The 27061-nt window shown below is 37.7% G+C and overlaps 3 protein-coding genes across 3 annotated transcripts; 2 read left to right on the plus strand and 1 right to left on the minus strand.

Moving 5' to 3' along the window:
* The first annotated feature begins 1209 nt into the window (after positions 1 to 1209).
* Positions 1210 to 4334, plus strand: LOC131698606 (uncharacterized). Its single transcript, XM_058991121.1, has 3 exons — positions 1210 to 1613; positions 2917 to 3261; positions 3783 to 4334. The coding sequence occupies exons 1-3, from the start codon at positions 1476 to 1478 to the stop codon at positions 3912 to 3914; spliced, it is 615 nt and encodes a 204-aa protein (XP_058847104.1). The 5' UTR covers positions 1210 to 1475; the 3' UTR covers positions 3915 to 4334.
* Positions 4335 to 6761: 2427 nt separating this feature from the next.
* LOC117423274 (serine incorporator 1-like) lies at positions 6762 to 18430 on the plus strand. Its single transcript, XM_034038806.3, has 10 exons — positions 6762 to 7054; positions 10625 to 10786; positions 11350 to 11543; positions 11924 to 12003; positions 12158 to 12295; positions 13994 to 14163; positions 15917 to 16007; positions 16342 to 16528; positions 17286 to 17516; positions 17648 to 18430. The coding sequence occupies exons 1-10, from the start codon at positions 7016 to 7018 to the stop codon at positions 17784 to 17786; spliced, it is 1431 nt and encodes a 476-aa protein (XP_033894697.3). The 5' UTR covers positions 6762 to 7015; the 3' UTR covers positions 17787 to 18430.
* Positions 18431 to 18671: 241 nt separating this feature from the next.
* On the minus strand, positions 18672 to 24777 carry LOC117429805 (alpha-tocopherol transfer protein-like). The gene is made up of 5 exons (XM_034905438.2): positions 24647 to 24777; positions 23169 to 23621; positions 22496 to 22689; positions 21776 to 21886; positions 18672 to 21285 (listed from the first exon to the last, which is right to left on the minus strand). The coding sequence occupies exons 2-5, from the start codon at positions 23605 to 23607 to the stop codon at positions 21007 to 21009; spliced, it is 1023 nt and encodes a 340-aa protein (XP_034761329.2). The 5' UTR covers positions 23608 to 23621; positions 24647 to 24777; the 3' UTR covers positions 18672 to 21006.
* Between the last annotated feature and the right edge of the window lie 2284 nt (positions 24778 to 27061).

The raw sequence follows: 27061 nt of genomic DNA on the forward strand, positions 1-27061 counted from the left end.
TTAATCTTCTAGAATAACTAATGATGGAGCACGGTCTTTGCAAGTACAGGAGCGTTACATTATTATCGGGGTACCTTGTCACGTGAAACATGTTTAACAGTGTGTATTTCTGCAGCAGTGAAACGCTTGCTCACTTGTACTATTATTCATATACCCTCCCTGCCTGCTGGCATTTAATATTCTTGTGTATTCTATTTATTTTACACCAGTAGAGAAGCGGCGCTGGATGTTTTTTTAAATGCCCCCTTTAATTCAAAGCCTGTCATAATACTGCCAATACCAACGCGAGGAGTCTGCAATACACATTGCATGAAGAATTCTAAAATATCTTTATTTAAAATGCGCTGGCAGAGAGAGCCGTTTTATTCACACAAAATCCTCCCCAGCGAATGTGAAATCATCGCATCCAATAAGGGAGCGTGCGGTGCAAAATCGGCAAAGGAGGTACTTCCAAACACCCAACGCGCGTTATCCAGCAGAACAACACGCATTTTATCAAACTGTTCTTCACAGCCTTTAACTAGAAAAACGGCGTGACATAAGACGGATCCTTCCTGCAGGTCATTAGGGCTGTCTGGGTTCAGTTAGAAACTAAAGAGCAGATTCATAGAACAATAATCAATCATGTTGTGAAAATAACATACAGCATGTACAGTAACTTGATAGAAAATAACTTCAATCAGTCTGCAAACTACTGTAAATGGCTGCATGCGTGCTACAATTAATGTTTCTTTGTAGGAGGCAAATCACTCGAAGAATGTACATTAGTTTAATTATTAACCCGATTCGCCTCTCGACTCTGGAGTCCTTGCCTTTTTTTTATGGCAATAAAGGTTGTTGATTATAATTATTTTAATGGCTTGCCAGGTATTTGGTAATCAATTAAATACATATTAAACAAACTAAAATGATATGTAAATAAATATATTGGGCTATATAGCATTATACATAGGCAATTGTATTTATGTGTGTGTGTGTGTGTGTGTGTGTGTGTGTGTGTGTGTGTGTTGAACTGCATCATTTGTATTTGAAAATTGCATATATATATATATATATATATATATATATATATATATATAGCCTACATTTTCTTTTTACTTTTATTGAAAGGGATTCCATTGAAGCAGACGCCAAACTGTAAGATAGAGTATTTATTTTATTGCACAGCTACCCCTGTAAACAAGTTCGACTGCATGTTAAAGTCCAGGGTTTAGCCCTTCAAACCACTGGCCAGGCTGTGGAATTTCTGAACCAAGCTTGTGGAAGAACTCCACTGAAGCGGGAATTAAACTATCTGCTGATCGCGTCAGGACTCTCCAGGAGTTATGAGTCAGACCCATCACCACACGCACAGCACAACAGATGAGAGTCTGCCCCGCGCTACATCTGTTCGGCTGGAAATGATCGATTCGTTAAACCCTGAGGGCACTGCGGCGACCAACCTTCTCTGACAGACTCATATTTTGTCCGGGGAAATGGATGCAAGCCCAGCCATCTCCTTGTCGTTTTTGTATAAAAATGATCCTATTTATTCACTTTGTGCACCCGATCTGATGACAGCCTCCCAGGCTGTGAATAATAATTTCATCAAGGAGCAGAAAAAACTAATGCAGGTTAGAACTTTTCAAATTATGGCGCTCGTGTCTTTATTGTTTATTTATTTTTTATTTGTTTAAATTATTATCTTAAGCAATCCTGATTGTTTAGATTTTCTCTGGAAAGTATAGTCCGTTTAGCAGGAATATTTGATGAGAATAAATATTATTCTCGAATATATGACATTCATTTTTTTTCCTTCTAATTCCTTTTTTTGAACCAGCATGTGTATCACTTAATGTAGGCCTACTGTCTGGTTTTATTGAGAATCCAGGACAGTTTTGGTTTGTTATCCAATCAAATCGTTGGATCGGTTTTATTAGAAATGTATTTACAGTAGTTCAGTGTAACACCATTACATTTTAATAGCAGATAACTGCATGTGTACCTTGTACTTGTCTTGACTATGTTATGATGTATTACTCAAAACGGAACCATTGTAAGCGACTGATATGATTTCCTTGTTTTAGGTTTTGCAAAGCTGATTGTATCAAAGCAATGCACTCAATATTTACAGTTGTTTTATTTCAACAAAGGCGTGGCTAATTACATTATATCTTACCTACTGTTCAAATGACGTTTAGCAGTTAGACAGTAGCTAACTTTCCACACACTGTGGTAACTCGGATACTCCAGTGACTAATGTACAGTTGTTCAGATGATTTGGTATATGTTTTTTATTTGTGTGAGTGTGTGTCTAAAGAATAATCTAAAAGGAATTACAATAAACACTAACATGTTTATAATTATAACCTATTCCATAATCATCCTTAACATTTTGATTTACAGTGCATTCAATTAAAGGTCTATAGAAATTGGATTTATAATACTGAGAGAGAGAGAGAGAGAGAGAGAGAGAGAGAGAGAGAGAGAGAGAGAGAGAGAGAGAGAGAGAGAGAGAGAGAAAGAGAGAGAAAGCCAAATCCTTTGTTTAGGGACAGAGTATTTGACTTGTGTTTTTGAAAAGTCCAGTGAAGGCTCTGCCCAGCCTGGGCATTCTGAAACCTTTATTTTGAATAGAAGGTAATTATATTTTGTTTAACCTTTTATTTTGGCCCTGGTGCCCTGTTTTGTTTGTTACTGTTTTTGTTCTATTTTTGTAAATAAATGTGTGCCACAGCGCTGAAACTACAGCTTCCCTGTTTCCGAGTCTCCTTTCCTGCCAGTAACATCTGGAGCCACAGCGCTACCCCACCACAATGCTTTTAATGTGTTTTACCATCCTTGTGTCATGCTTGGCTCAGTAAGATTTTATAAGGGGTTCACATGACAAAACAATAACCCCCTCTCCCCTCCCACTCCATTGTTTGTTTCCCGTAGACGCTAAAACGGCTGGACCATCAGAAGCTGACCAGAATGCGACAGATGAATGAGGAGAAAAAACTGTTTGCTCACCTCATGAAGAAAAAGCTCGCTCCTACCAGCAGACTCCTTCTTCACGCACCATCTGGAAGCTCAACTGTATTCACTGCGGACAGAATCATAAGAACAGCATTGTCCACCAACACCAGCTTCACCGTCAGCGACAGCAGGAAAAGTACTGCGAAAAGCAGCGACTGCAGACAGAGCAGTGCTAAACACCTCACACCGGAGCTGCACCCCACTTTCAGACCTGATATCCAGTCTGGTGACAACTCACTGGATGCAAAGACCAGAAAGTTGAAAGTAAGTTCAAGAGTAAAGCATATGTGTGTCCCTCTCACCTATTTATCCATTGGGTATGCATATATCACCCACTCCACTCTTAACAGTCTTGTGAACTTTTACTGCAGGTGACAGTGAAACTTTCCTCAGAGTAGTGAAAGCATGCAGTAGGAGTATAGCAGGAATAGACTCACATGTAAAGGTGTGCCTTGTATATGAGATGGCGAGACAACGACTATGACATTCTTTGTGAAAAATCATGTCATTGTTAAAGAAGATGACTGTACACTGTAGCAGTGCTTATACACTTCAAACTAACACTACAGGAATGTATCACTGTGATAAGTCTGCAGTATAAACTGCTGCTATTATAGATCTGGCTAAGATGATGTAAGGGTTCTTAATTTAACCTTCTGTTTTGTTTATCTCATGCGTTGTGACCATTTTAGAAAACAATAAATAGTGAACACTCGGGTAAATCAATTGTTATATACTACAGAGGGAATTACATTTCAAATAACTTTTTACATTTTATTTTATAGGTGTCACAGGCATACTTCATGTCCACAATACCTTTGAATACGTGTAAATGTGGTCGCTCCAGTAACCTGCTGACAAGAAGTGAAAGCTGTCTACCTGTCCTGCAGTCACATGTTGGCTGGGAGGAGACCTAGGATTCAGTTTACAGAGCTTTTACCGATAAGAGCTGCCAGCCTCATACTCCCACCAACAGCACCAGAAGGACCCGTCAAGCATTAAGTAGTATCTTCCTGCATTGTGCTGGTCTCATAATAATAACAATAGTATGGCTGGTTAAAGAACAATGGAGATCTACTGCTACTCTATGAAATGTTTTACTGTAGTAGGCTATGAATCCTTCTGGCACATATGAAGTTAAGTGGTTCAGTTCGCAATGTATTCACATTTCAAGCACCATTCTTTTAAAAGATGTTTATTATTGTAAATTATTTCCCAGATGCAAGATCTTCAGATATTGAAATACTTAAATAAAATCAATCATTACAGTGGTTATACCGACTGACACTAAAAAAGAGATTCTAAAAAAAAAATGGACCTGAAGAATAAAATGGTACAAAGTGGTTACAAGTGTGTGATTCAGTTTTTATACATACACATAACTTTAAAAGACTCACACACACACACAGTATATTTGGGCATATGGAAACATATCTGTATGGTAAGTCATTATAGAGTCTGCTTTACTAAATAACAGGTTGCTATTTTAATAATTAAGTATTATAATAATTCAAATGAATAAATAGTGAGTTTTCAGTTTATCGATTACTGTTTTTCATCATGTATTCCTAGCGATTGATGAGTATCCTGTTGGATCCTGATTCTCCTTGGATATAGAGCTGTTTGCTGTTTTTTTAATTCTCTGCACTCTCTCTCTCTCTCTCTCTCTCTCTCTCTCTCTATATATATATATATATATATATAGAGAGAGAGAGAGAGAGAGAGAGAGAGAGAGACAGAGAGAGAGAGAGAGAGAGAGAGAGAGAGAGAGAGAGAGAGAGAGAGAGAGAGAGAGAGAGAGAGAGAGAATATTTATTCTGGCCTGCAAGTTTCAGGTAAGGTCTGAAAATGCAAACAGTGTAAAAAGTCTGAACAAACATCTTCACAATTAGTCTGTATTCAGACAGCTCAGGGCAAGACATACTTCTCAAAGCTATTAATAGCTAACTAAATAATAACACACCAAGTTTGGAATCAAATGCCAGCACAGTGTTAACTGTATCTAACCCGCAAAGCTGGTGTTAGCTATGTAGGTCACTTCACTGCTTTGTCCCCTGTCTTGCCTTTGCCATATAGTTCCATCATAAGCTTATGTGCAGATGGAAAGACTTCTCAAAACTCAAGACAGAGTAACTGTTGTATATACTTGAGAGATTCCTGGTTTTGAATTGGTATCACATTACTGATTCAGCTTGTAATCAGTATTGGTTACTTCTGTTCTAAAGCGGTTATAGAGTGAATGGATTGCTGAGGAGCTACAGCAGTACACCTCAGGCAGGCTGCTGTTACTCTGATGAGTGGGTTAATCGGGACTGGCTGCTGACCCACTGCCTCCACGAAAGGCTTTCATATGCTGGTTTAAACTAGTTTGAAATTCTTTTCAAGGTTCAGGAGTTCAAGCTTGTCTGGTCAATGGAAATGCCAAGAAAAGCTAAACATTAGCCAAAGCTTTGACTGGACAAAACAAAAAGAGGGAAAAACGCATGTCTGGTGTTTTGATTAGAGATAGTATTCACAACCGGTCAAAACCATTTCTCTCTATGATAGCATCATTCTTTCAAGATGCAAAATGTGTTTAGATATATGTCAAGCAGAAACAGAGGGAGCTCAAGTGAGTTTGAAGCCATTTAGAAGATGATCAGTTTAAACATTAACCAGCATCAATAACATTACCCCCCAGAGAGAGAACATTCAAAATCCTGCTCCTCTTTTTTTTTTTAAATTCATTTTTATCTGTACTAAATGTAATTACCACATCATAAGATTCTCTTCAGTTTCTTCACAAATGTATATCTATTGAATTTCAGTAACATGTACTTATTTTAAAATACATAAGTAAATAAAACCAGGTTATTCATTTAGTGGTTTAGGAATCTAAAACTTGACCTGGCGGTTACAGATGCACATTAGCCTGTGTTTCTTTACTAAGTTGCTCTATACAGGAGGTGTTCTGGCTGGGTGGTGCCCCGGTGATAGGCAGCAATGCCATCTGTGACTACATTCAGGGAAATGGGCATGGATTGATGGGCAAGAATGTTTTCCTTTAGGCGTCAAGGGGATAGTTTGGAAAAAAGGCTTCTTCTGCGCACTGTGATTGAGGGGATATGCCAGTTTAGATCACCAAATCATGAGGCAGGGTGATAGGGCAGTGCTTCAACCTAGCACTGGCAGCGGAGAATGTAATTAGGATATTGAATTCAATCATTCTGGTTGAACTTCAGTATGTGATCCTGACCTCTCTCACCTGTCACTTCATCCAGAACTGATACACCCATGTTAGTGCAGATGCACCAGTTGTATGTTTACAGAGGTCATTTGTTCATGGGGATAAATTAGGTTCTTAAGCAGGATTTTGAGGTTTGTAATCCTTTGTTTTAAGTTGCCCTAAACCACAGTGATAAAAGAAGCAGACAGATTTTACAACTAAATTGATTAGACTGGTTCTAGCAAAATTGATAAAGCCCAATACAACTGTATTATAACAAACAGAGAATAACTTATTTCCCCAACATGTTGGTATGGATACCTTTTTTCAGGAAGCGTACATTGGAAAACAAACATCAGTTGCTAATGTTTATACAGGTACAGTATTTCATTTCCAATAGAATGGATTTGTAACTTTAAATAACAACAAAAATATTAACTATAAAAATAAAATTAGGGAATTTTAACCATAAACTCTTAATCTGTTGACCAAACTATCATTATAGGTTACAGCTTCACTGTCTAACCAAGATGGCTTAATTAACGCGATGATGTTTAACGTAATGACATCATCGCTTGTGACGCAGCTCGATTTCTTGCGGAGTGGGTAGAGCAATCTCACGAGAAACAACAAGGTGACAGGGAGAAGTACAGTTACTCGCCTTAGTAATTGGTGTTTAGCCAGTCTTTAGTCTCGGCAAAAGGTGAGCGAGGCAATATCCGAAGCAAATATAGAAAAAAGGCAAAGGAAAAAAAAAAAACAGAACGAGAGAACGTAGGTACCAGGAAGTGGTCCACCTGATCTGGGAAGACGATGGGAGCTGTCTTAGGGGCCTGTTCACTCGCCAGCTGTGTAAGTTTGTTTACATTTCAACTTGATTGCTTTTGAACAGGAAACACAAACAAAAAATAATTTCTTGTCAAGTGATGTGTCCGTTTATAAACTGTACCACGAGTTTTAATGTAACACACGACTACAAAGACTGTAAAACTAAGTTATAAAAATAATACCAGTCAATTATTATTTGTCAAGTCATGTAATATTAATAACTGTAATTGCAATACAATTCGCCAGTAATGCTTTCCGTTGACCTTACGAATGTAGTCTCTATTTAAAAAAAAAAAAAGTGAAGTAATGCAAAACAAAAAAAGGCGACTAGGCGACCATTTTATCACAGAGCCGTCTGCAGAAAATTATCTTTGATAAATAGTCGAAGCTTTTTGTGTTTTACTGACAAGACACCTACTTGAAACCGAATATCACCAGGGCTTATGAAGCGAAACTAGCAGCAATAAGATCGAATGGCTTAGCTGCACCTTCCTTCAGTATGCCACTTGGGCGCGGTGAGCTTTCGAGTGAATTAATGCAGGTGTGCTGCATACAGTTTCACTTTATATGCCCTGAGCCAAGATAGAAGGTAAAAAATGGTTGACTGGCCGGTTTGTCATCCTCAAAAGGTTGTTTTAGCCTTGGGGTACAGACAACCGAATCCATTCAGGGCCAGTGCAGGCCAAATGGTTGGTTTTGTTTAAGGAAATTATTTAAACAGAAGGCTGTGGTGCCGTCCCAGTTTTACTAGCTGCATGGAACCAAGCCTTGCTGGTATATACAGACGTGCTCAAGTTTGTTGGTACCCCTCCACAAAAAACGAAGAATGCACAATTTTCTCTGAAATAACTTGAAACTCACAAAAGTAATTGGCATCCACCATTGTTTATTCCATATTTAATAGAAATCAGACTTTATTTTTGATTTTTTATTCAACATAATATTGTAATAAAACAAATGGAAATGGCATGGACAAAAATGATGGGACCGCTAACCTAATATTTTGTTGCACAACCTTTAGAGGCAATCACTGCAATCAAACGTTTTCTGTAGCTCTCAATGAGACTTCTGCACCTGTTAACAGGTAGTTTGGCCCACTCTTCCTGAGCAAACTGCTCCAGCTGTCTCAGGTTTGATGGGTGCCTTCTCCAGACTGCAAGTTTCAGCTCTTTCCATAGATGTTCGATAGGATTCAGATCAGGACTCATAGAAGGCCACTTCAGAATAGTCCAATGTTTTGTTCTTATCCATTCTTGGGTGCTTTTAGCTGTGTGTTTTGGGTCATTATCCTGTTGGAGGACACATGACCTTCGACTGAGACAGAGCTTTCTGACACTGGGCAGTACGTTTTGCTCCAGAATGCCTTGATAGTCTTGAGATTTCATTGTGCCCTGCACAGATTCAAGGCACCCTGTGCCAGGCGCAGCAAAGCAGCCCCAAAACATAACCGAGCCTCCTCCATGTTTCACTGTAGGTATGGTGTGCTTTTCTTTGAAAGCTTCTTTTTTTCGTCTGTGAACATAGAGCTGATGTGACTTGCCAAAAAGCTCCAGTTTTGACGCATCTGTCCAAAGGACATTCTCCCAGAAGGATTGTGGCTTGTCAATATGCATTTTAGCAAATTCCAGTCTGGCTTTTTTATGTTTTTCTTTCAAAAGTGGAGTCCTACTGGGTCTTCTTCCATAGAGCCCACTTTCGCTCAAAAAGCGACGGATGGTGCGATCAGAAACTGACGTACCTTCACCTTGGAGTTCAGCTTGTATCTCTTTGGCAGTTATCCTTGGTTCTTTTTCTACCATTCGCACTATCCTTCTGTTCAATCTGGGGTCGATTTTCCTCTTGCGGCCGCGCCCAGGGAGGTTGGCTACAGTTCCATGGACCTTAAACTTCTTAATAATATTTACAACTGTTGTCACAGGAACATCAAGCTGCTTGGAGATGGTCTTGTAGCCTTTTCCTTTACCATGCTTGTCTATTATTTTCTTTCTGATCTCCTCAGACAACTCTCTCCTTTGCTTTCTCTGGTCCATGTTCAGTGTGGTGCACACAATGATACCAAACAGCACAGTGACTACTTTTCTCCATTTAAATAGGCTGAATGACTGATTACAAGATTGGAGACATGTGTGATACTAATTAAAGAAACTAATTAGTTTGAAATATCACTATAATCCAGTTATTTATTATCTTTTCTAAGGGGTACCAACAAATGTGTCCAGGCCATTTTAGAATATCTTTGTAGAATAAGCAATAATTCATCTCTTTTCACAGCTTCTTTGCTTTATTCTATGACATACCAAAGGCATGCAAGTATACATGATAAAATAGCTTTTAATTTCATCACTTTTCAGGAGGAATGAAGCATTATTTCAATGAGCTGTAAGGGTACCAACAGATTTGAGCACGTCTGTATAATTTGTATACTGTATATATTTGATAGTACTATTGCTGTCTCTGTTCATGTGGAATACTGTATGGCTGATTACAGGAAAGCGAATTCAGCAGCCACTAATTGACTCTTATCAAGCTATGACCTTGCTCGTCACATTGGTCATGTGAGCCTTTCCATGGCTCACATGACCAATGTGTTTCCAACTTCTTAAAGCACCAACAACCCTTATCCATTTTATATTCAAATATGATTCAGTGCTATTTTTTAAAAAATATTATCCCTAGTTTAGCCTTCTGTGAACACTAATAATAAATAGTGCTTTGTTGTCTGCCCATATTCAAAAGTAGTATATGTTGCAGGGACACACCTTTTCACACCAGGGTCACTTGCAATAGGACCTCGGTTTTACGTCTTATCTGGAGAACGGAGCACAAAGAGGTTAGGTAACGTGCTCAGGGTCAGACACAGTGTGTCAGTGGCTGAGCCGGGATTTGAATCTGGCACCTCCTGGTAGCAAGCCCTTTTCTTTAACCACTGGACCACCAAGCCTAGGTAACAGGTGCAAATTGCACTTTGGATGAATCAGACCCAAACAGTGCTATGAATTGCACCTGGATGCCTGATTTGATTACAGCCAAGTGTTGATAAAAGGCAGGTGTCCATTGAGAAGTGTGGCCCTGATATGTAGAAAAACTGTAGCTGTGGCTTCTAAGAACAGAGCGCGTTCAGTTTCCATAGAAACAGCTGGTTACCGCAATCAGTTACATGTGTGATAGAGGTCTTCATCTAGGCACTAGCTATAAACCATAGGCACAGTATCTGGGGCATCACACTCAGAGATGCCAGCCAGAGATGTGACAGATTCACCAAATAGAAAGGACAAATCTATTAAGGTACAGTAATTCACATTTAAGAAAATGTAGCGAAAAAGTAGCCTGTGCTGTTTTTAATTACATAAAAACAACTTTGAAGACTAAACAGTGCTCTGACTGTCTGAAGACGAAAAAGTGCTCTGAAAAGTGAGGATAAACTTCTAGCCCGTTCTAAAACAATTGAAAAACTTGATGAAGGGATCTTTAAGAAATGGTACATAACAAAACAATCCTTAAAATAGTCCTTAAAAAGTTTTGAAAGTGCATGCTTCTGTGTCCCTGTCCCACTTGATTTTTCAGTTTCTTGTTCGTGTGTGTGTTTCTTTTCAGATACCATGTTTGTGCAGCAGTGCCACATGCTTGCTGTGCAGATGTTGCCCCAACAGCAAGAACTCTACAGTTACCCGCCTTATTTACGCTTTTATTTTGCTGCTTGGGACCATGGTTTCCTGCATCATGCTGGCTCCGGGGATTGAGCAGCAACTAAAAAAGGTAATTAAAACCAAATCCTTTTCATACCACCAAACTAGTTGTAGTTTTCCATTTCCCTGCCTTTTTTGTGACAATAAAATCCCTGGTGACAGTGAAGTGGAGGAGGCTATACGTAGATGTCACTGAGCAATTTATGATTGAACTTCTGATGCCTCCCATAGTCTAACACCATGGATACAGTTTTACCATATGTGTTTTATGCTTGGAGATGGTACACTTGATTTTATTGCATTCAAACCTGCTTATTATAACTCTTGGTAATGTTAGCAGCACATTAAAATGTCTTGACCAAAATATAATGGGGACAAGCTCCTGGTATTACTTTGGTTTTGTCTTTCCTGTCACGCTCCCCCGCTTACAGTAGAGTCTGATCACTTTGGGAATAAAAGCAAAAACAGAACAAGGTTTACATTGAGGTTGCTATTCAGCCCTCCAAATAATTGTTTTGGATTTTTCTTTTGAAAATGGGTAATAAATCCAAGACCTGACAGCTGGTACGAAAGCTTTCCTATTATCCTAGATCAGAACTCTCTTCTAGCATTGTTTTCCTGTTTTTCCAATAGATACCAGGATTCTGCGAAGGGGGTCGTGGAACGCAGATCCCGACGGTAGATGGATTTGTGAACTGCGATGTCTTTGTGGGCTATAAGGCCGTGTATCGGATGTGTTTTGGACTGGCCATTTCCTTCTTTGCCTTCTCTCTGCTTATGCTTAATGTTAAAAATAGCAGAGATCCCAGAGCTGCCATCCATAATGGGTGAGTTCTCAATTTTTGGACGAGGCCCAATTTAAAGTTTGTATTGGAAAATAAGTTAATGCAGTGAGTAGAACGAACATGAAGTTTTTTTTTTTATTTCATAACAATTAATACATTTAAGTTAACCACTAAATAAGAATAATAATTCTAGGCAGAATTATAAAGGTCTGCTGATTTCAAGTTTTGAAGATGTAGTGAATATCTATGTTTCAAGTATCAACAGTTACAATGTTACTGGTACAGGTCAGGCCTTGCCAGCAAAAGCTTGCTGTTTTAGTTTGATCTCATTGTAGATCACCATGAAAACAACAGCAGATTTATATGTAGTGTCTGTTTACAGTATGTAAACATTTGTATTGACTGCTTGATGTTTTTTGCAGGTTCTGGTTCTTTAAGATTGCCGCCATTATTGCTGTTACAGTCGGTGCCTTTTACATCCCAGAGGGCCCTTTCACTCGAGGTAGGTCTGGTAGAAACAACTCAGAGGAGTGTCAAAATATATTTTAATATAAAAAAAATAAAAAAAAGCAAAATCATTTTGGCACCTTCTGTGTTGAGACAATATCCAAACATATAAAAAAAGGTTATTTTAAATAATGGATTTGTATTTCCAGCCTGGTTTGTCATAGGCACTTGTGGTGCCTTTTGCTTTATCCTTATACAACTGGTACTCTTGGTGGATTTTGCCCATTCCTGGAATGAGTCCTGGGTTGACAAGATGGAAGAAGGAAATTCACGCTGCTGGTATGCAGGTAGGGAATCTCCTCAACCAGAGCCAAGACTCAACAAGTCTGAGAGATACACAGTGAAGTGCATGACAGCAATAATGACAGCAATAGACTTGGTGTTTAATGTCTTTTCATTTTTAGCTGAAACCAGTACACAAGCTGCATTTCTAACATGTAGAAGTTTCTAAACAAGTGAACTGCAATTCTAAGTACTGTGCATTTTTCTTTTTACTTTTATTAGTCTACTTCCAGACATAGATTAATTAATTAGCACACAACACTGTTAGTTAGACAGCATGTTGATATTGTGGGGCTTACCTCGAAAATAAAAATAGTTTGGTGTGTGTGGCTTTAATAAAAAAAAAAAACCCTACAGTTTGAAAAAAGTAGCGGTGCAAAAAAAAAAAACTCTTTAGCAGAATAATTGAGCGCTAATGTCTGTGGTCATTATCTACTAGGTATATGTACAGTGTAACCCAGTTTAACTTCCCCTCGGTTAATATCCCAACCCGCTTATCACGTTTTTTTTAAAACCACTTGCCACTCACCATAGGTTTCTATGTTAAATTAACTATTTTAATATCATTAGTAACCCCGCTTATTATCCCTTATCTTTTTAAAATAAGGACAATACGTTTTTCAACCGATGTTCTCTTTTCACAATCAAAAAATTTAAGGTAGGATCTGTTGTACTGTTTTATATGGTAAAGTACACTATGTTGCAGTGTTACCAAGCCAACCACCCACATTGGTTTTAAATGTGTTTAACGTTAGTATAGACTAATCATTTTCACTAGCAACAGCTAGCTAAGAAATTGAAAGAAACAGTAACTAACTTTAACGTTAAATATAGTAACTGTATCTGGCTTTGTTGTTCCTGATTTTATTAGATTGTACACATAGCATTGTTTGAGTTGTTAGCTACAGTAATTATGTTACATTACAGCAATAAACTTAAGCTTATGGTGCGGTAAGTGTTTTAGTGGACTGGTTTCCCCCTGCACTGATATAATGTCAGCTAGCTAATTAAAGCAATTGTTCGCGTTTGTTTGAGCTTTCTAGACAAAAAAATAATTTCTGCTGTTGTTTAATTAAAGTAAACATTCTTTAGAAAAACCTATTTGTTGTTACAGTACTGTAATATTAGTACAATATTGCAATAAAAGACGTACAGATATGGATTATATTCAGTTTTCTTTGTTTATATGTAAAACTGTTGAATATGGAGTGCTTAAATGTCCCTTACTTTCTACTGCGTGGTGGCGCCATAGGATAACATGAGACCCTGTTTATATCCCAACCCGCATAATATCCCCAAATAACTCTGCACGGTAATGGGGATATTAAGTGCGTTACACTGTATATATTAATGCCATCATGAACTACATTTACTTAAACTGCTTAAAAAATGTATATTGCTGTTTGAAACAAGTTTCAAGATGTTAATGTCCTGTTGGCTTTAGAGAGTGTACCTGTGCTATAATGGCAGTGCTACTCTGAGCCCGACAGGTTTTGATCTGTGAGGTTTAAAGACATGAATATGAACATGATTAATATAATTCTGGTCAGAGTTAATAAGAATGTGTCAAACGTCATGTTACTCTACACAGAATTCTTTAATTCTATTAGACTGTATACTGTAACAGAGAGGGATGGCATTTTAGCTGGCATTTATTTGTGTGTACTTGAATGTCAACCATAGCTTTCATTTTCTTTTTCCAGCCTTACTATCAGCCACTGGATTAAACTACGTCCTGTCCATTGTGGCCATTGTCCTTTTCTATGTATTTTACACCAAACCTGAGGGTTGTATTGAAAACAAATTTTTCATCAGTTTCAACATGCTTTTCTGCATTGCTGCCTCCATCACCTCTGTCCTGCCTAAAGTTCAGGTAAGCTTTATGTGTTGTTGTAAAGAACTCTGGATCACATATTGTAGAACTACTGGATAAAGAATCTCCCAAACTGAAGATCAGGTTAGAACTACGAAAAAGATCAATTTTTGCTCCGAAAGGAGTTGCATTCCATATAACACCAACTACTCTTTTCTGCATTGTCTGTTTTTTTGGCAAAATCATGAGATCATGAGAAATAAAATGGTACAGTGTGCACACTATTTATAGCAGTATATTTGTGTGTGCCCTGGTCTAAATGCTGTAATACCATTTACTGTGTTTTTTGTTTTGCTCGTTTGCTTTTTTAATGTCATGGTCAGGAAAGCCTTAATGAGTCATCATTTCCGTCAGTGCCTTGGGAAACTTACAACTGAAACATTACACAATTCATACAAAAGAGAAGACAATTACAAGGAAACCTCTGCCAAGCTAACAATTCATATTTGCTTTTAAGACCTTGTTGCATTGCTTTTTAGAAACCGGAAGCATGTCCTAGCCATTTTGAGGTCCCTCAGTGTAATAAACGGTACACAGTTCAGATTGAAAGGAAACCAATGATTCATCTGTTGACATGAAACATTTTTTTGAGGATATGTGGCTGTTTTTTTAAATACATATTTGCATTGCCAAATATCCAGGTCTGGGGCAACCTGAAATGGCAAGAATTGTCAGCAATATACAGGGTGGGGCACATTTTTCTTGCAGTTAGCTACTTTGTAGGGGCATTTGTGACAGTAATTTATTCCATTCATTCTTTTTTGTGACTATGAGTGCATACCTAAACTTAACAGTAGTTTTTAGTGTCAACAAAAACATTCCTAAAAGTTCAACGTTTCTGGGTATTTAGGAACGCTTTGTTAATTTAATGGATGTCATTGCAGTGGCTGCTGCAGCTGTCAGGGAGGTTTTATGTGGAGAAAAAAGTATTGAAATATCTGACAAAGACGATTCTATGATGGAAGCTGTAGCTATAATGGTAGCTTACTGATACATAGTGCAATGCAGAGACACGTGCAAAAGTGCGCAACTATGACCCAGACTTGGTCAATCTATATTCTGAAGTAGATTTTAAGTCGCATTTAAGACTTTCTTGGAGCTTGGTGGCCGTATATGCTAAAATGTAGTTAATTCTCCCTTAATGTTATGCAATAAAACTGTTTTACAATAATAATGTCTTTATAGTTACTTTTTCTGCGGTTTGCACTGTTTTATTTTTTTGTTTTTTAATAATTTTTTACATTTACCGTTGTGAAGCTGATCTGCTTTGTAGCACAGTTTGATGCTAGCTGTGGGTGCCACCATCTTTTTTTGTTGAGTAGCTCACCAGCTCGTAGAGTCGGTGAGTTTGTTGAATTATCTTTGCATTGAGTGTTATAGAAATGTATTTGACACCTATATCTCACTCTCTTCAGTGCTGAAAAGGATACTTAATATAATCTTTTAATCTCATATGAGTGACAAGTTAGTACAACTCTTAAGCCTAAAGAGACACTGGACTAACAGTACCTTGTTTTACAATCCTACAAGAAGACTGACACATTGTTGCAATCTATCTGGAAACATCTGTTTCTTTGCAATTGAAACCCTGCAGACTATCATTAATACTGTCCTCCATACTAACCACAGGATCATCCCCAGTTAGGACGCTTCTTTTAGATCACTGCAATTCACCCATTGAAACCGTATTGTACTTTTAATACGTATCCTTGTATGCATGTTACTAACATAAATATATCATTTTGTATTCTAGGAGGCTCAGCCTCGCTCAGGCCTGTTGCAGTCTTCCATCATCACTCTCTATACAATGTACCTTACATGGTCAGCAATGACAAATGAACCTGGTAAGAACTGAACTCAGATCAAGACATTTTATACACTTTTCAGAGGCCTTCTTGCACATAGTTTATTGCCACGTTTGGGCCAACAGCAAATGCAGTTTGGAGGCATATGTAAAACCTTCAGTGCAATTTGAATAAAAACTAAATTCACAAATGAAAGCAGTGGCCACCATAGAAGAAATCCAGGTGTTCAGCTATCCTTGTGTGCTGATATAAGCAAGAAAATAATTATGACCTTCTATTTTGCATGACTAATATTTTCTGATTACGTGGCTTAAAAAACAGTGCTGTTCATTTCTATTAACTCTTGTTTCTGCTTGTCTTGTTTCTGATCTAGATCGGAGTTGTAACCCCAGTCTGCTTAGTATTATTGAGCAGATTGCTGCTCCAACCGTGGTGCCTGCAAACAGGACTGTAGTGATTACTGGTGATGAAACTCCAGCCCCTCATCAGTCATTGCAGTGGTGGGATGCCCAGAGCATTGTTGGGCTTGTCATCTTTATCCTGTGCATCCTGTTCTCAAGGTAAGAAGTTAAAACCAAAAATCTAACCTGGGAAAACCTTAGCTCAAAAGAGCAGCATTTTGGCAAAACCTGTGACTGAATTCTAATGCAGGTCAAAACATTACAGTGGTTTTACCTGACCTTGTTTCGGGCATTACCGTCTAGTAGATGACCGCATCAGGAAGTTATGAGCCAGATCGGAATGCCCTCCAATCAAGGTTATTTTTGCTTAATTTAGTATTTTCTCAAACTCAACAACTTGTAACTTTGTCACACGGGTTCATTGCATGTTCCACAGTCATCTGCCATATAGTAGTAGCAGCATCTAATGCAGGGGTTCTCAAACTCGTTCCTGGGGACCCCCTGTGTCTGTTGGTTTTTGTTCCAACTGAGCTCTCAGTTACTGAACTAGACCCTTAAATAAACTGATAATTTGCTTAATTAGACCTTTTTACTTGTTTTCAGCTCTGTTGCAGATTTCAGGTTCAGTTCAATTAAGGGTCTTGTTAAGTAATTGAGAGCTCAGGGGGAGCCCAGGACCGAGTTTGAGAACCCCTGCTCTAATGGAGCTTCGTGATTGGTGGATGAAAGTTCTGAGATTTATAAAAAAAAAAAAAAAAATAGCAAGAGTGTGGTAGGTGATAGGTGATGGATAAGCTAAATGACATCTACACTGCATTACAGACATGCCAAACTCCCCAGTCCTAAATGTAACCTAGTGAAGAGCTACACCATGGAGAAACTCACAATTCCAAACCGTTTGCTTTTTCAAATGCAGCATCCGCTCCTCCAACAACTCCCAAGTGAACAAGCTGACCCTGTCCACCAACGACTCGGTGATGCTGGATGACACCGCGGCAGGGGGCAGCGGAGATCTTGAGGATGGGAATGGACCACGACGTGTTGAAGACAATGAGAGAGATGCGGTTCAGTACAGCTACTCCTTCTTCCACTTCATGCTGTGCCTGGCTTCACTGTACATCATGATGACTCTCACCAACTGGTATAGGTCAGTGAACAACATTTTCTGGTGCAGATTCAAAGCTTTTATTTTGTTGGTTGAGCCAAGGACAGAGTTGTGAGCTCTCCTGTGCACTTTTGATACATAGAAAGTGAATAGTTATTTTTCTCCATCCACAGCCCTGATGCAGACTATAAGACCATGACCAGCAAGTGGCCTGCAGTGTGGGTGAAGATGACGTCCAGTTGGGTCTGCCTGGTCCTGTACATTTGGACCCTGATTGCCCCAGTCGTTCTCACCAACAGGGAATTCAACTAGTTCCATCTTTCTCCACAAAGCACATTTTCTTAATAGTCCTTTTTTCTGAAGCCAAATTATTATTATTTGTTTTCCCCTTGTAGGTTCTAAAATGTAATTTTGTTTTTAGTTGACTTGTTAAAACATTGTTCCATCACTGCTATGCAAAATGCTGTTGCTTGTGGGTATGTAAAAATTGTTTGTCTGAATGCGTTATATAAAATATGCGTCCTTGTAGTCTGAGACCTGCTCCAATTACATTCGCTCTTATATAAAATTTAAACCAACAGTGCACTGAACATTCTATTAAGACCTGTGTTTAAGTTAATGTCTTATGTTTTATAGATTTATTTTGAATGCACCTTACTGCTAATCATGTTATATTTCTATTTCTTGATTATTGTGCTTTTTTAGTTAAGCTGGAAAATATTACTTTTACAAAAATTCAATCTCAGCAAGGAAAAAATAATTTATAGTCAAGTGCTACAGATTTGCTATATAAGATGCTTTTGCCAAATATGTAAAATATTTGTGTTTTTTTAATCTAAAATGAAGAGTTAGGTTGGCAGGCTGATGAAACTGTATACGCCTAGCTGTAGCTCATTGAACAAAGCAATGTGTTTATGCTGTATGGCTTTGCACTATAAAATAAAACATTTCTCAGATTTTTTTTTTTTTTTTTTAAAGCTTCTTGTTGCGACTTCGGTTGCATTGTGCAGTAGTAGCTGGTAAAGGTTTCGTGAATTTATAAACGTTAGTTCTAGTAAACTAAACTGGAGCTTGTACACGTTTAAATTTGACGCACCTGTTCAACATCAAGGTTCATTTAAAGATGATTATTTAATCCCCCTAGCCTGATGGTTTGCACTGAATTATCCTTTCTCCGAGACAATCACCAGGACACGCTTTCATTTTGAACTTTATTTAGAATAGCTTGTAATATAATTGCAGAACAGTTGGATTGAATTCCTGAGAGTAATTGTTTGGCACAATGTACAGAAGCATCATCATCCCCTTTTAAGGCTTAAAATAAAGTATTTGTGGGGAGATTTACCCTCACAAATGATTTACACAGGTGTCCGAACAAGGCAACACAAAACAGACAACAGCAGTCAACACATAATCAACACATAGTCTGAACTCTTCGAGAGTCTGTTTAATCAGTTGTGATGCAAGCTGTTTACATGGAAATTGAGTCAATCAATTACATAAAATGACTACCAGTCTGGTGGCTGAAAAGAGATTTATTTTGAAAATGAATTGATTCTGTTCAGTTTGTCATTAAGTATGCATTGAAACCGAATGTGGTTTGTGTTAACTCTCCAAGAGACTCAAACCATCTGTAACACTGAAATATACAGATACATTTTACTATAAATTATTTTTTAAAATAATAAGATGATATTGGCCGTTACATTTGCACATTAAATGTTTAAGGTCCCTTCAGAGTACCATTTAGTATGGCAATCAAAAGGTTGTAACATGAAAAACATGTTTATGGAGCAACTAATTCTCTGGCCACAAGGCAAAATCATATTTTGCTAACCCAATTTCTACCAACATGTCTATATCTATCGGAATCTATATTTAGAATCGTATAAAAGCTCACTGTCAGCATGAAGCAAAAATGCATTTTAGATACAGCTTCATGCCACATTTAAATCACATGCATTTGGCAATTACAAAAGACAGACGTGTTATTTGATATAACCAGATACAGATTATCACCAGTTATTTTATTACAAGAATGGATGCGGTCTATATCTAAAATCATATATTTTGTCGTCTCTTTAATTTCAAAAGTTTTGCAACACTGGACATTTACGTTATTCTCCTTTTATATATACAGTAGAGAGTCAATTATCTGATCTTTGATCAACCGTACTGTCTAATCAACCGAACACACCTGTAACCACGTGATGAATTGCGTGTGGTGTATTACACACACAGCTTCTGCTGCTACAATGGCTATGAGATTTAGCTTCCCCAAAAAAGGACCAGCAGACTGAGGCAAATTACAGAACTATTCAGACCACCGAAACCTTAGATGGAGCATTGTGTGCTTTAAATTGTTGCAGTTAAGCAAATTAAAACAGTGACCTCGCTCTTGATTTTTCTTCTATTTCATCAGTAAGGGCTGGAGATCTTGTCTGTTATTGAGCAGCCAAGAACTTTTATTCATTTCAATTGCATGTTATTACAATGCCTTAACAGCAAGTATCAAAGTATTTGAATTTTTGAAGTTTTATGATTCCTAAAGTTCTGTAATGTGTCAAAGTTGTGCTGAATTACATTCTTTGATTTTCAAAGTTAGGTATATCATACGTTTAATGACAGTATTTCATTACATTAACTGTAGATTAAATTAATTGCATTAATTTAATGATTTGTAAAGCTTTGTAATTTTGTATGCTTAATGTGATAGAATAGGTTACCAGCTATATAACATCAGTAGGTACTTGTGTACTAAATACTTTTGTATGTTGACTTTATTCTATACATTATTAAAGGTACAGTAATTGTTATTAATACCTGTTAGATTATCTATACAAATCGATTATGCAACCTAGTAGCGGTCCCAATTAGTTTGGATAATTGACTCTACTGTACATGAAATAAAACATTAAAAAAAAAACACAATGCTGATTATATAAACCTTTTTCAAAGAAGAAAAATGAAACCTAATGCTAAATAGAAAAAAAAAGATAATCTGATCAGTAAGGAATAGTTTATTGCTTTTGGGTAGTACTGTTCTGTGCTTTACACATTTGAAGTATGTGAAACTGACCCGACCCCATTCCAGGACAACGGAATGATAAACCCGGCACTTGTGTGTATTGATTTTGAGTTTGATACACAGTTGATACTGTGATGTTCCAGCGGGCATCTGCCACCTGATAGAAGCCAGCTAGAGCTGGAAGCTGATTGGCTGTTGGTACTGAATCATTTTTCTAATAAATATGTAATGTCATAATGGAAATTAACTTGGTGGTGTCACTGTCACCAATTATAAAAGCTTTCCTCCATTGTTTCTAAATATAACAAAACAATAAAATAATTGACCTATTTGCAACTATTTTCATTAAAATAAATGGGGCATGCTTTCCTTTTAAAACTGGACCCTTCAAGATGTTATTAGCATAATGCTTATCCCATAGAATGGCCCTCCTTTTTACATCTATACTAAGCATTGTATATGCTTCTGCACAAGAACAGTACTGACCCCAAATGTTTTTGTATATCAGTAACAGTAATATAACTGTGACCTCACTCCCCTGTAGGAATCATCACATTGTGCTTCAGAGGGTTCCCCTTCAAACAGCATGGAGTCTGTTAGAGCGGCGCCCTCTAGTGGATCTGGCTGGCAGAACTCCACCACAAACTCCTCCTCAGAGTTTTGTAGGGTTGTTGACCAGTCTGCAGTGTTCAGTTTACCAGCTGCGCCCCCGTACTCTTCAGGGAGGATACCTGAGGGGATTCTTTGATAAAGGGAGTTTAGGTCTGACCCATGAAGAATAAACTAGGTGGAAAGAATAAGAGAAAACACACAGAAAATAAACATACTGTACAGGGTGATTACAAAAAAAAGTGGACATGTTTGAACAGTATCTGCTATTCCTGTGTTCATCCTATTTGTTCAGTCTATATATATATATATATATATATATATTACAGTCTTCTTTTATTATATACAGACAATGCCGTCTACTGTGTTAAGGCAGTCTTAATATATAAGGCTGATTTCAATAGCACGTTTAGAATTAAAATATCCTGCATGTTTAGAAACATGCAGGATATTTTTCGTCCCACATAAAGCATGTTGGTCTTTAAATACATCAGTCAGTTTTGAAATGTATCATCCTTCGTCAAAGCAGTAAACAAAGGAGATATTTAATTCCATACTGTACCAATTTCATTTATAGTGTCCTCACACCATAGCTTTTCAATAAAGTTATAGGCAGCGTGCTTGAACGATCTTTAGTTTTTATCACCACTTAATAGTTACTTACTCTTTGTGCCATCTTCTCCTTCAGAAAAGGCTTGATGATGGCAAATATCCCCTTGAAAATCCTGGGCTCATTTATGATGTTGACTGCCTTTATCCGAATCGGAAACCCATCCTGGAAAAACAAAAATCAGTTCTTCTAAGCCTGCATTCCTTCACTGCATGCTCCACAACATTCTGAGCCTCAATCACTAAACACTGCTACAAAAAAGAACACGTCAGCACTGAAAACAAAGGGGTGGGGTTTATGTCACTCCACATGATTATTAGTGAAAGAATATCATACCCGATTCATATAAAAAAAAAAAACAGGAAGGCATGCCATAACACTGGAGTCTCCAAAGCGTTTGAACTGTTGTGGAAGGATAGGCGACTCTTCCTCATTGAATACCAAAATCTGCAAAGAAGGATCTGTTCTCCTGAATGTTTTTGAGACTTTCACTGCTTCAGTAATCTGTGCAGCCAACCAGGAATCTACTGTCAGCCTGCTACCAAAGTCAGATCAGACTAAAATGACTTGTAAATCAGAGGGGGACAGCTTATTCACAAAAACAAAAACTGCAATGCAATCATCATACCTGTAAAAATATGGTGCCATAGTTAAATCACGTTGACTAATGACTCATCCATTACTATAATACTGCATATATTATTTACCATTGGTTGTGTATGGGTGTAATACAGATTTCTAATAGCAAACTGCACCTTCGAGATGCCCCCTTACCTGAAGAATTCCCACCACTTTCTTGGCCAGGAAAGGTCCTAGCTGAGAGGCATGGGCCAAGCCAACCCCATTGTAGTCTGCAAGAATAACCAGCCCATTCACCTGGGTCTCCTCCGGCTGGATCAGTTTCTCCAGAGTCAGATATATTGCACGGATAGTGTCTAAAAAGGGGTAGTCACTAGGTCTCCACTTCCCTACAGGTGGGATGAAGAAATATGCAAAAAAAAATTACTAGTTGAATTGCCAGCCTCATATTTAAGATAACTTGATAACTTTTTGTATTATCAAACCAAGCAGATTTCCTAAAGGCAGGACTGTCTTTGAGTAACAAAGTGGTCTGTCAACACGGTCTGCTTATTAAAAAAAAGGCATGCTTAAAAGGCCAAACCAGGAAGAATGTAGTAAATTGTAAACAGAATATTGTTGACATGGTCAATGCGTGCACTAAAAAAAAAAGCATCTGCTGACCTGCTCTTAACTGTTCATCTATATAGTGCCTTGGGATGTTTTTAATGTAATACATATCTAATACATTTGAATCTCTTTTATTGGAAATCACCCCTTATCCAAACTAGAGGCATGTTTCCCAGCATGTTCTACTAACCCCCACTCTGATTTTTCCTGTAGTTTCTGAGATAAAAGCGATTCTACTATGTTACAGTGGATGGAATACCTGGTCGGAGACACAAGACAAGGCGTCCGTCAGGGTCTGGATGCGGTAGGACAGTTAGGAACCCCGAGTCCAGCACGTGTTTTATTGTCGACGGCCTGAGATTGTGGAACACCTCCGGCCAGCTGCGTCGACTGGCATAGTAGTTGACTAGGAGCTGTAGTGCTTTGTCATAGTCAAATTTCCTAGCCCGGAGGAAACGCAACAGGAAGCCGTCATCTAAGCGAGTCCTGAGGTTTGGGTAATCTTTTAGGACCATATCTCTGAGAGCCTGGACGTCTCGGAGTCTCCATTCTGGCTTCTCCTGAAGCTCCTCTCTAGCCTTAGCGACCAGCTCCGGTGTTAGGGTGCAGGAATACGCATGTGGCAGTGACTGAACCTCGTTTTCAACAACAGGCGTCTCCAAAGGTCCAGCAACAGTGAAGTCATTCTCTTCTGCCATAGGCTACTTGTGTACTGAAAAAAATAAGATATTGTATCATTATAAAAGATCTGTCCAATGGGCTTGTTTGTTGTTTTTGCTTTGTCATGCACCAATACTTTCTGCTCTATACTTCAAGGTACAAATCTGCCACATTAAATAGGTTTAGTGGTTTCATCTTTGCAGTCAGTGGTGATCATCACTCAATGGAGAATCGAAAACAACTGAACTAACCCCTCACCCCTCAAGACAGCTCACACACGTGGGGAATATTTAGAAAATAGAAGAAGAAGAAGAAGAAGAAGAAGAAGAAGAAGAAGAAGAAGAAGAAGAAGAGCATTGATCAGATCCCTGGGTCTATCTAGGGTTGCATTTTTCTGAAGAGCAAAAGAAACAACAGCGTAAAATATGATTTTTTTTTATTATTATTATTTTACATTACGATGTACATAAATGGTAACTTCCATATATCTGTCCAAACCAGACAAAGAAAAATATGTTGAATTCCAAGGAAAATCATGACGGGGTTTTACATAGCAGGTCGCTTAGAAATATCCAGCATATCTGTCACATACACCACCGCACCAAAAAATGAATAGCAAGCGTCCTGTCCATCATCGCTTACAACGCTTAGAAATGATAACAATAAAATTCTATGCACGAGGACTTAAATATTAAAATGTATATTTTAACTTTTAATATAAATGCAATTTATTTCTACCCTGTAAGTGGTCAATTTTCGTAAGCACCCTACCCACTTTTCCAATCCAGTCTATACCTTACTGTCAGTACACACATTGCCGTCCGATTTACAATACAAATAGTAGGCTATTTTTCTCTTTAGTAAACTCTAAAAAATAAAACGTTTTTTTCTTCTTTAACCATAATTACTCGGTATTTGGAAATGCTTTTATCTTTGTTCAGATTTAAAGACCATGCGGTCGCTTGTTAATATTCACAATAAATACACTTAAACGCCCTTGTTGATTAATATGTATCCAAACACACGTTTTTATTTTTAATGACAATGTTATAGCACAATACCCCTAATGTCACTGACCTGTCCACTATTTCCAACTTCCTGGATTTGTGCAGGTAGTCTCTTTGTCAGCTTATCCATTTGGATAACCAGTGTCACGTGATAACTGAAGGCATCGCGTCATGTTCCTGCTAATACGTATAATGAAAATATATGCGTTAACATAGAAATGTATCATTTAACAAGTCTAATTATTAACTCAGAAAAATAGGTGTTCGACAAAGCAAAGAATACCTCTGATTCCTCCAAGTGTTGTTATATATCACATTTTACTTTATTGACACGCTATGCCGAATTGTACCACCAGAGGGTGGTCATGCATCACTTATAAATCCAGGACAGGCGAAGCATTAAAGCACCATACAAATTGACCAAGCTAAACCTGTATAGGGGTTGTTTTTTTACTGATAAGGATTACTCTTTTGTTTGTTATTGAAATGTCATTGGCAGTTCTGGACATGTAAGGTTAATCAGACTTATAGGAAATATATACCACTGTGGACAATCAGACGTCTTCTTATGAAGTCCAGTGTGTTCACACTCTTTTTCTAAAGGTTAGGAGCCAACTTTATTCCTGTCTGTTATCAGTTCCTAAAGGGTGCCACACTCTTCTCTATAGAGACCTCAGTGAACTGACTGCCCTTTGGTGGGTTATTCGGCTGTCCTCGTTCGTGGAACATTTACACTATTCTATGAAAGTTTCAGGTGTATCCTCCATTATATCTTTGCTCAAAAATTCCTGTCTGGCTAAAGTTTCGGTATGTTTCATACTTTTCTCAAGGCAGCATGCGTTTGAAAACAAACAGTGGAGGTACTTGTAGGATTTTGATGGCAAAGCAAATATGTTGGTTTATTTCAATTTGAATCTGTGTTTGTGATCTCATTATAAGCCTTGCACTGCTACTATGTAGTGCTCTATATAGTCCTTTAAAAGTTTTAACTTGATCCCCATAATGCAGACTCTGAGGTTTCTTATAAAGAGCTTAATATTGTTTCATTCTTGTGTCAAGCCTATTCATACATGTGTTCTATTGTATTCTTCTTAATGGTACATTGTCAAATTTGATCTGTTCTAAAAGTACAAATCTTAAATTATTCCCGTCTTTCACTCAAAGTGTTCCACTATAGGTTGATTTCTTTTCATATTTATTATATTCAATAAGTGACTCTCTAGTCTTTTATATAATATTTTACTGGTCTCACCATCATGCTGTAGTTCAGGTTTTTTTTTAAATGAAGTTACTATTATAAATGAAACGTTTTAATACAGTATAGTTTCCCCCCTCTGTTTGTAATTTAACATTTATCTTTACAAATACATGAACTTACTGTCCATGTGCTTTAGCTTGCATTTATATCCCTTAAATGATCATTTCCAGAAACACTTGACAGCAACATTTCACCAGAGCAGATTCTTCTGCCCTACCCTTGTGGGAGCTTTTTTTTTAAAAAAGTAATTCAAGCATATATTTTGAAACTGTACATTTGTCAGGCATTACACCACACATTCACACAGTTGTAATTTGGTTAAACCATCTCTACCCATTCACCTTTTGTGCAGGTGGCCAGGTGTAATCAGTTATCCAATTAACCAAGCCACCTCCTCACAGGTGTGTTTGGCTCCCCTCCAATCAGGTTAGACTGGCACAGTCCAGCCACATTCTCACACAGCTGGCTGTTTGAGGGGAATTAAACAGAAAATAGGACACAGATTTAACTCCAATCCCTGCCCTAACACAAACACATACTATTTAGAAATATTTACAATGCACAAAGCCACTCCGAAGCAGCTTATAAAATGTCTCAATGTGTTGATATATTTTTAATCCAGTGATTTTTCTACATTAATTGAATGAATACTATGCCTTTGGTTTTGGACAGAAGCTACTTGCTAGAATAATATATTGGGGCTAATATTCAAAACTTTACTCCAAATGGTAAACTATTTTTTAAAAAGGTAAACAGTAAAAACGTTCAAGTTACAAAATGAGAAATAAACAACTTTTGAATTACACTGCAATGCATTTCTCTTCCACACGATCATTTGGATTGTATTTCATTGGTTGTTTTCATATAACATGTTTAAAAACTCTGTTCTTTTCGTAGATGTCAGATTTATATAAAGCTGTTCCCATTTAAGTAGTTTTTTTTAATACTGGTGGAGCTGAACATTGAATTTGGTTTTTGCTGATGTTTTTTTTTTGTTTGTTTTTCAATGAAAACTTTTAACTGATTATTCATTTACAGCAGTTTCTCCTGACTCAGCACCCCTGCCAGTACATGGCGTTCTCAAGAATGTTCTTTTTTTTCTGCACTGCAAAAGTCATTATTTTAGTAAATAATTTAAACCTCAGCTAATAGCTGTCCCTGTCACTGATTTGCTTTGTAGAAAACACAACACCTATTAAAGAACCCTCCCTTCACTTGGGCATTGAA

This window comes from Acipenser ruthenus, chromosome 18 (assembly GCF_902713425.1).
Source record: "Acipenser ruthenus chromosome 18, fAciRut3.2 maternal haplotype, whole genome shotgun sequence".
Lineage (NCBI taxonomy): Eukaryota > Metazoa > Chordata > Actinopteri > Acipenseriformes > Acipenseridae > Acipenser > Acipenser ruthenus.

Coding starts and splice junctions, on each gene's coding strand:
- LOC131698606 (XM_058991121.1), top strand. CDS start 1,476: ATGGATGCAAGCCCAGCCATCTCCTTGTCGTTTTTGTATAAAAATGAT. Junction 1,614..2,916: donor AGCAGAAAAAACTAATGCAG/GTTAGAACTTTT, acceptor TGTTTCCCGTAG/ACGCTAAAACGGCTGGACCA. Junction 3,262..3,782: donor CAAAGACCAGAAAGTTGAAA/GTAAGTTCAAGA, acceptor TTTATTTTATAG/GTGTCACAGGCATACTTCAT.
- LOC117423274 (XM_034038806.3), top strand. CDS start 7,016: ATGGGAGCTGTCTTAGGGGCCTGTTCACTCGCCAGCTGT. Junction 7,055..10,624: donor CCTGTTCACTCGCCAGCTGT/GTAAGTTTGTTT, acceptor GTTTCTTTTCAG/ATACCATGTTTGTGCAGCAG. Junction 12,296..13,993: donor TTCACGCTGCTGGTATGCAG/GTAGGGAATCTC, acceptor TTCTTTTTCCAG/CCTTACTATCAGCCACTGGA.
- LOC117429805 (XM_034905438.2), bottom strand. CDS start 23,607: ATGGCAGAAGAGAATGACTTCACTGTTGCTGGACCTTTGGAGACGCCT. Junction 22,690..23,168: donor TGTCTTGTGTCTCCGACCAG/GTATTCCATCCA, acceptor TCCCACCTGTAG/GGAAGTGGAGACCTAGTGAC. Junction 21,887..22,495: donor AAGTGGTGGGAATTCTTCAG/GTAAGGGGGCAT, acceptor TTGTTTTTCCAG/GATGGGTTTCCGATTCGGAT.